Raw genomic sequence first — 9109 nt, 5'->3', positions numbered from 1 at the left:
AGGGCCCATTCTGAGTCCACCCACAAGGATGGCCTGTGTGGTTGTAAAATGGATACAGATTGCACATTTGTATAATTAATGTAGTTTTGTGTGTTTTAGATAAACTGTGTGTTTGTGTGGTGAATGCAGAGTGTTTGTGTTGTGGTTTTAGTGTGTGTGTGGTGAATGCTGTGTGTGTTGTGGTTTAAGTGTTTGTATGGTGAATGCAGTGCATGTTTGTGTTGTGGTTTTAGTGTGTGTATGGTGAATGCAGTGCATGTTTGTGTTGTGGTTTTAGTGTGTGTATGGTGAATACAGTGTGTGTGTGTGTGTTGTAGTTTTAGTGTGTGTATGGTGAATGCAGTGTGTGTTTATGTTGTAGTTTTAGTGTGTGTATGGTGAAAGCAGTGTGTGTTTGTGTTGTGGTTTTACTGTGTTTATGGTGAATGCAGTGTGTGTTTGTGTTGTGGTTTTAGTGTGTGTATGGTGAATGCAGTGTGTGTTTGTGTTGTGGTTTTAGTGTGTGTATGGTGAACGCAGTGCGTGTTTGTGTTGTGGTTTAAGTGTGTGCATGGTGAATGCAGTGTGTTGTGGTTTTAGTGTGTGTATGGTGAATGCAGTGTTTGTGTTGTGGTTTTAGTGTGTGTATGGTGAATGCAGTGTGTGTTTGTGTTGTGGTTTTACTGTGTTTATGGTGAATGCAGTGTGTGTTTGTGTTGTGGTTTTAGTGTGTGTATGGTGAACGCAGTGTGTGTTTGTGTTGTGGTTTTAGTGTGTGTATGGTGAACGCAGTGCGTGTATGGTGAATGCAGTGTGTTGTGGTTTTAGTGTGTGTATGGTGAATGCAGTGTTTGTGTTGTGGTTTTAGTGTGTGTATGGTGAATGCAGTGCGTGTTTGTGTTGTGGTTTTAGTGTGTGTATGCAGTGTGTGTGTGTGTTGTGGTGTTAGTGTGTGTATGCAGTGTGTGTGTTGTGGTTTTAGTGTGTGTATGCAGTGTGTGTGCTGTGGTTTTAGTGTGTGTATGCAGTGTGTGTATGCTGTGGTTTTAGTGTGTGTATGCAGTGTGTGTGTTGTGGTTTTAGTGTGTGTATGCAGTGTGTGTGTTGTGGTTTTAGTGTGTGTATGCAGTGTGTGTGTTGTGGTTTTAGTGTGTGTATGCAGTGTGTGTGTTGTGGTTTTAGTGTGTGTATGCAGTGTGTGTGTTGTGGTTTTAGTGTGTGTATGCAGTGTGTGTGTTGTGGTTTTAGTGTGTGTATGCAGTGTGTGTGTTGTGGTTTTAGTGTGTGTATGCAGTGTGTGTGTGTTGTGGTTTTAGTGTGTGTATGCAGTGTGTGTGTTGTGGTTTTAGTGTGTGTATGCAGTGTGTGTGTTGTGGTTTTAGTGTGTGTATGCAGTGTGTGTGTTGTGGTTTTAGTGTGTGTATGCAGTGTGTGTGTGTTGTGGTTTTAGTGTGTGTATGCAGTGTGTGTGTTGTGGTTTTAGTGTGTGTATGCAGTGTGTGTGCTGTGGTTTTAGTGTGTGTAAATGTGGGGGCTTTATGTAAAATAGGGGGCTGCATAAGGGGGTGTGGGGTGAGAGGGGAGCTTTTTTGGTGGCATTTTATTCCCCCCTCCCTGCTTCTTACCTGGCCAGGGAGGGGGGAGATCGCATCCCTGGTGGTCCGGTGGTCTGGTAGAGGGAGCCAGCCGCTGTAGAATGCAGACGGGGACCAGCCAGCACATCCTTACTCTCCAGCAGCTCCTGCTTGTAAGTCTCGCGAGCTGTGCTTTTTGCCGCGCGGAGCGTTGCCATGGTAACCCGTGACGCTCTGCCGGCCGCGGAGCTCGCGAGAGTTACGGGCAGGAGCAGCTGGAGAGTTAAGATGTGCTGGCTGGTCCCTGTCTGCATTCTACAGGTAGCCGGGGCCCGAGGTGAACATATAGATAGCGATAATCGCTATCTATATGTGCACAAATAGAATGTGGGGCCCGGGACTCCCAGAGCAGTCCGGGCCCCCCAGGACCGCCGGGCCCATGACAACCGTTATGGTTGTCATGCCCTGATGGCGGCCCTGATGGTGGGAATACATTTTCTGTGTTCTACCCAAAAGATAGAAAAAGTGCCCTCAACAGTGGGTTAAGACGACAGTGGTGTCACATCTTGCAGCTTACCCTCCATTCTGAAGAGTGATACAAGGGGACAGTACCTTGTCCACTCATAAGACTTTGTTTGGTAATGTCTAAATCTATCGAAATCTACTGTATATTGCTGGCAAAGATTTATTTTCCCATCATGGCAAAGCAAAGCAGCCGGGAATTCACAGTTTTATGATTTCTAGAATCGTGCAATAAGACAACATTCCTGACTTTTAATGAAGTTGAAATGTGAATTTTAGTGGAATTCCAAAACAATATTCAGGAAGAAAGGAATCTGTATTTATAAAAAAAACTTGTTTTAATATCTAGGATTTAATAACTTCTACTGTACACATCTCTGGGACCTGATTTCCATCTGATCAGACTGCGTTTACGTACTCCTGAACTGAAACCTGAATTATTCCTTGTACATTCAGGCATTTTTGTAAGAATTCTAATTATTTTCATTTTTGTGATTGACATTTAGATGTATAAAAAAACAAAACAAAAAAAACCCACAAGTTTGATGGCGCCTAAAACCATTGTCAGATCTGGACAATAATGTGCCTCAGCCCATCAAGTTGTGCTCCAGCTCCCAGGTAGTTAATTAGAGAAGCTATTGCCCAGATCTAGTTTGAGTTATTTTTATCTAATCGAACATCCCGGAAATTCCTCAGACGTTGAGTGATTCCCATCTCTGGTCTCGATCACCAACAGCCAAAGCTTCACAGTCAACAATGGATACATTGAACATTCTACAAGAACCTTACGTAATTGTGCTGGAATTTGGATCAATATGTGTTTCACTTTACTGTATTTGTATTGTGTTAATAGTACAGGCAGAATTATACATTGTAAAAAAATAAAACACATGATAATAAAACATTCATTGGGAAACCCTGGCCTACAGCGTTTACACGTGTTAAATCTTACCGGAACAGAGATCTTTGAGCAATAGATTTGGAATCCATCAAGAGAGATCCTATTGCAATGTAGTGACAGTGACACACTTTGTGCCAATTCATCTTATCATGTTCAGGTTTGGCAATAAATATGCAAATTAACACTTAGGGGCATGATACATTCCAAATTAACATTTATGATACGTTTCAGGAATCTTTATACATTGGTCATTAGTAAACAATTCAAAATGTGTTTCATACATTGAGCGACAAATAAACAGACAAAAATCAACAATGTTCTTTCTTGCTACCCCATCAAAGCATGACACTGGCTTTCTCGATTCAAGGAGTCAGAAATCGATAAATGAAAAAAGCATTTTCTGCAATTAAACAGTTTAGTAATGATTGGAAGACATTCACTTTCATTACTGTCACTAATTTGTATCAAGGAGAAAAAAAAACAATATATACCGGGTAATAAATAAATCGCATAGGGGAAACAGCGATATATTTTCTTTATGCTTTGCTATAAACATGAGTAATTAGAATGATAAAAGCTTGGCAAAACATCTCTGCTACAGCAACAGTCACGGAGTTCAGCCAACAAAAATGTTGCCACATGTTTTGTTACATTTTTCTACTTTTATAGGCAGGAGAATGTTAAAAAATACCAGTCTTACTTGAACTGTGACAGCTCTATGTATAGTAACTTCAATTAAAGTATAGTTTATGCATTTTGCTTTTTAAAGGTCCAATAGGATTAGATTTAGAGTCACTAAATGTGTCTACGGGAAGATACCCAGTATTGTAATAGCTTGGACCAGATCAGAGCCAATAAAGAGAATGAATAACATTCTAGAAGGTATCATGACGTAAGATGGTCCTCCTCTGTAGGACTGTATGCAGCTAAAATGTTAACAATCCCACATACAATTATCGTTTCTTTATAGAACAAAGGTTAATTTGAACTATAGTATCATGTGCAAAATTACAGTTTATTCAGAGTCCCCGTCACACGTTTCTTGAGACATTGCATTCCAAGCTTGCATGGTATTTAAGGGACGGCTAAGTTTTGGATTTTGGGGTCCATGATTCTTCCGGTCATTAGTGGAGTAAATGCTAGGGTCCGGGAACGATTCTGATGCTTTGATTTTAGACTGTGCTGAAAGAATCTCTGCTTGGAGGTCTTTGGCATGAAGACCGAAGAGGCCTGATATTTTTATGACACATCCAAACTATCTCCCAATGTCTGTCCCTTTGTCATAAAAAAAAAAAAAAAACTACTGTTAAATGTTGACTCTAACATACTGGTAAACTACAGCATGGATATGCTTTAATATCCACAGCCATTCAATGTGCTCCTAATCGTGTGCTCTTTGGCTACCCAGTGCCAGTATTTAAGACATATTTAAACATGAACTGTTTAACCAAGACTTTTGTTTAATAAGTCTCAGTTGTTGAGCCAATAGAAATAAATGGACTCTAAATGAGTGAGAGGAGAGACTACAAGGCAATGAACTTTCCATCTCACTGGCGTTCAAATAATTACAGAGAAGAAATTCTTACACACGGATATTATTCACTGTACATTTCTATACAATATACACAATCCCTTTTGTTATGGGTACCTCTGTCAGTGAAAGACTTGACAGGATTCCTTGATGGTAATGTTGGAAGTCGCATACAATTGGTAATTTCAGTAAGTTATGCTCAACTGCTTATTTTAATAGAACAGGAATTTTCATTAATAATTATACTAATTTATTATTCAATACTGCATCCACCAGTTAATTAAATAATAGTTGAACAGAATTCTTGTTTATTTTAAGTGCACACGGATAGGGAGGCCCCTATCACACAGACAGAAGAACATATATGACATTATATTAGGAGCTATACTTCCCATGTACCTACGCAGGCTGGAAATCCAGATACTTTCGGATGAAACAAAATAACTGAACAAGTAAAAATGTATACTCTTAAAACACTGGACGGATTCTTGTCCTGTTGCCTGGATGTTCATTTCAGAGGCAGGACTTGTTTATTAAAATAATAATCATCAGCTGTGTATGTTTCTAAATATCAGTCCACATATAAACAAGTTGTAGAATCCTACAAGCCATTAAATAGGACGGTGGGTTTTAGTAAGTAGAATAGGAGGTCCTCCATCCTGCAATTCTAACCTGTGTTTCTGCATCTTCCATATTAAGACCATTCACAGCACTCAGTTTTAATAAGTATCCTGTAATTTTGTTTCCCTTGTGTGCAAATGTGTAACATTTAGGTAACTCTTTTACAAAGAAAGCATTCCAGTTTCCATGTTCAACAAGTGCACCAATTTTCTTAAATTCCACAGGAGAAACAACATGCATAAGAACAGCCACACCATGAGGCCAAATGCACATTTTCTATAACAGTTACCAGAGGGACCATGTGCTCTATCTCCTAGTCAGTCTGTTATCTGAGAAAACAACATTTACGTTTGATACAGTTAGTCTCAAAGATACTTTGTAATATCACTCTAAACACTGATGGGATAAAAAGTGACCTTAGTGGTAAAATGACTGCAATAATAGTAATTTAAATCCATTAAAACCTATGGGTGGTAGAGGGGAGTGTGCGCGTTACTGTTTTGCCGTTTCTCACTCTTACCTTGTTCATAGTTTCTGTGCTTATTGATACCTGTTTATATATAAATCCTAGGTGTACTTTAAACTCCTCAGCAACCAAAAGCCTCTGCTTTAATTTGAAAGGGGTCATGGTAGTTTTGCACAAAACCATTGTGTGATGTTAAAACCGATTGTATTACTATATAGCAAACAGTAAATATTTGTAGTAACAAAAATGAACAATAACAAGGTCAATATTTTACATTACATTTATTGCAGCCATTTTAATACCAATATCACTCCGCTAAAACACCTTGGAATGTCTTTATGGAACGTTGCATAATAACTAACATATAAACTGAACAGGTTGACTGATTAATGTGCAGACAATTCTCCAGATTCTATATTATACGGAAGAGAATATATATCAGGACCTCTCGTAGCATGAACTGGGACACACATTGCCCAATATAGAACATATCCACTTCTGAGGGTTGCTGAGCCAGAGGGGAGCTTAAATTGTGTTTGAACCACAGTTCACAGCACACTCGGCCAGCTTTTTTCCTAAATGGGACAGGATCTATATCTGTCACGTATTTTAAATTGCATTTCTAGTTTCAGAAGTGAAAGCTGTAGAATCATTTGCAAGTTACTTTACTGAACAGAGTTGCGATTTGATAACGACACTGCATATTAATTGCCAAGACTCGAAGAAATCTCTTAAAAGCTGAGACAGAGATTTGTTCCAATATGGCAATTTATTCTATATTTCACAAATCCGTTGTCAATTCACAACTTATTGGCGAATAAACCATGTAGGACCTCTATGAAGCACCCCAGTTCATCACACCTTTGTGAATATAGTCTAGTTAGTTTAAACCATTCTGAGTGGCTAGATTGTTTTCTACTCTCCTCTCCTGTATACCCTTCCGGTTACATGACAATATCTTGGTACAGCATTTTCTTTTCATTCATGTGTCATGTTATTGTCTGTACATTCATGCACTTATAGTTTGGGCTTTTCAATCCTAGGGGTGTCACACTTGCTTAAAATGAATAAGAGAAGGGCCCAGAATTGAGACCCAAAACAGTCTATATCCATTCAAAAAAATGACGTGAGACAGCTATGTTTCAGCAGCTCCAGGGACATCCTAATGACTGAAATCTCATAGTGTTCTGCCACTTCCAACTCATGTATGAAGAAAAATGTCCCACCCACTTAGACAGATTAATTAACAGCATCCTATCACAGTACAGCACGCATTCCACGCAAACAACACAAGATAATGAAACCCCCCTTATCCTCCCAAAGAAACCTGCCAGTTACAGCTTTATTAACCCAAGTCTTGCTAGTGAGAAAATGAAAAAAATATTTAAATGCATGTATCTCTCACACCAGCAGGGAAAGGGTTAAAGTATTGCTCTGGGTGTTTTTTTTTCTTTGTTTGTTTGTTTTTCCAGCAATTATGAAGGGAATCGAGCTAATCTCTGCAGATGTCTTTGCTGCGGAAAGGGTTTTGCGATTGTGTGCGGGTTAGCCCTCAACCCACCAGCGAAAAGGGCCATAAAGCCGGGGTGAATCGATGGAGCTGTACAGTTCACAAATTGTTTGATCAGAGGGTGGTGTGTGTGTGTTCTTCTCAGTGATGTTTAGAACAAAGTCACATGTTTTTATGAATTTTGTTGAGTCAACAGGCGAAGCACAGCCTTGGCTCTGCACGGTTTCACCACTGGCCATTGCCTGCAAGAGTCCCTTCTCATGGAAGGTGCAGTGTGGTATTTTCTGTTAAACTTTCTCCAGGTTAAACAATTTTTGTTTTTATTCTTTTTTTTTTGCTTTTTTTCTCCATATATTTTGTGACATCAAATTGTGTAAATTATTTTCTTAAATTCATTATATTTTTTAGACTTTAGATTTGTTGTTGCGGTTTCTTTGTTCCCTCCCCTGAGGCTCACTGAGAATTCCGCATGAAGGTCAAAACTGGAGAGGAGGGAGCAGGAGAGAGAGAAAAGCCAGGAAGAGAAGGAGAGATAGAGGTGCGCAGAAACGGCACTGAGGTGAACCACTGTTTCCATCATGAACGGCTCCAGGGCCTGAGGAAAGAGACAGACGAAAATGTTTAAAAACTCACAAAAGAAGGAAAAACAGAAAGTGATGGCAGACAAGTGAAATTGTGAAAAAGCATCAAATAAGCGAACCATCTATCTTTGCACAGACTTAACAGTGGATCACGTGGGACTCCATGGGCATAACATTGCGCCTTCCAGCTCTTCGTGGACTGGCCACTGAACTCAACAGCCCTCTGTGGATTAACACTAAATCCAACAGCCCTCTGTGGCTAAACCCTGAACCCAACAGCCCTCCGTGGATTAACACTGAATCCAACAGCCATCCGTGGATTAACACTGAACCCAACAGCCCTCCATGGATTAACACTGAACCCAACAGCCCTCTGTGGAGTAACACTGAACCCAACAGCCCTCCGTGGATTAACACTGAATCCAACAGCCCTCCGTGGAGTAACACTGAACCCAACAGCCCTCCGTGGAGTAACACTGAACCCAACAGCCCTCCGTGGATTAACACTGAATCCAACAGCCCTCCGTAGAGTAACACTGAACCCAACAGCCCTCCATGCAGTAACACTGAACCCAACAGCCCTCCATGCAGTAACACTGAACCCAATAGCCCTCCGTGGATTAACACCGAACCCAACAGCCCTCCATGGATTAATACCGAACCCAACAGCCCTCTATGCAGTAACACTGAACCCAACAGCCCTCTATGCAGTAACACTGAACCCAACAGCCCTCCGCGGATTAACACCGAACCCAACAGCCCTCTATGCAGTAACACCGAACCTAAAAGCCCTCCAGGAATTTTTAACACTGAACCCAACAGCCCTCCATGGATTAACACTGAACCCAAAAGCCCTCCATGGATTATTAATACTGAACCAAACAGCCCACCGTGCAGTAACAACGAGCCCTGCAGCGCTCCACAGATTAAACACAGATACCTGCACTCTACAGATACTTTATCCATCAGCTCTCCCTAGACTGAACGTTACCACAATCCACTGAGCTAACACTGAACATTCCTGCTCTCCTCTGATTGTCAAACTCTGCAGCTCTCCATAAACTCAACAGTGATCTCTGCGGGTATCATTTGACTTAATATTACACCCTAAATCTGTATAGACTTAACAGTGAATACTACAAGTTCAAACTGCCATGTCAAGGAAGATTAACCCCTATGATATCAATAAAATCTTAACGTTCTTTACAAAAGTAGATCCCTACATTTTGAAATAAAAAAAAACAAACAAACCAATCTGGCTTCAGATGCATCTACTGCATCGGAAATACACAAACATGTCTTATTAATAATGAAATAACAACAACAATATTTACTGTTTGTGGCAGAACTAGGTTTTCTTAATCTGACATAAAAAAACAAAAACAAAATAAAGTTGAGCTTAATTACCTTTTACACTTGTTGAC

The 9109-nt window shown here is 40.2% G+C and overlaps 1 protein-coding gene across 4 annotated transcripts in view; it reads right to left on the bottom strand.

The window, feature by feature from the left end:
* Positions 1 to 3173: 3173 nt before the first annotated feature.
* The window catches only part of LOC134577628 (protein CEPU-1-like), an 844338-nt gene continuing 838402 nt past the window's right edge, over positions 3174 to 9109 (bottom strand). For all 4 annotated transcript variants that reach the window (XM_063436475.1, XM_063436476.1, XM_063436477.1 and 1 more), the window contains one exon: positions 3174 to 7699. In XM_063436475.1, coding sequence (XP_063292545.1) covers positions 7581 to 7699 — 119 coding nt within the window. In that variant the 3' untranslated portion in view covers positions 3174 to 7580. The remainder of the gene's footprint in view (positions 7700 to 9109) is intronic.

This window comes from Pelobates fuscus, chromosome 11, assembly GCF_036172605.1.
Source record: "Pelobates fuscus isolate aPelFus1 chromosome 11, aPelFus1.pri, whole genome shotgun sequence".
NCBI classification, from domain to species: domain Eukaryota; kingdom Metazoa; phylum Chordata; class Amphibia; order Anura; family Pelobatidae; genus Pelobates; species Pelobates fuscus.
Note: the sequence above shows the minus strand (reverse complement) of the source record. Positions and strands in the feature narration are given on the sequence as shown.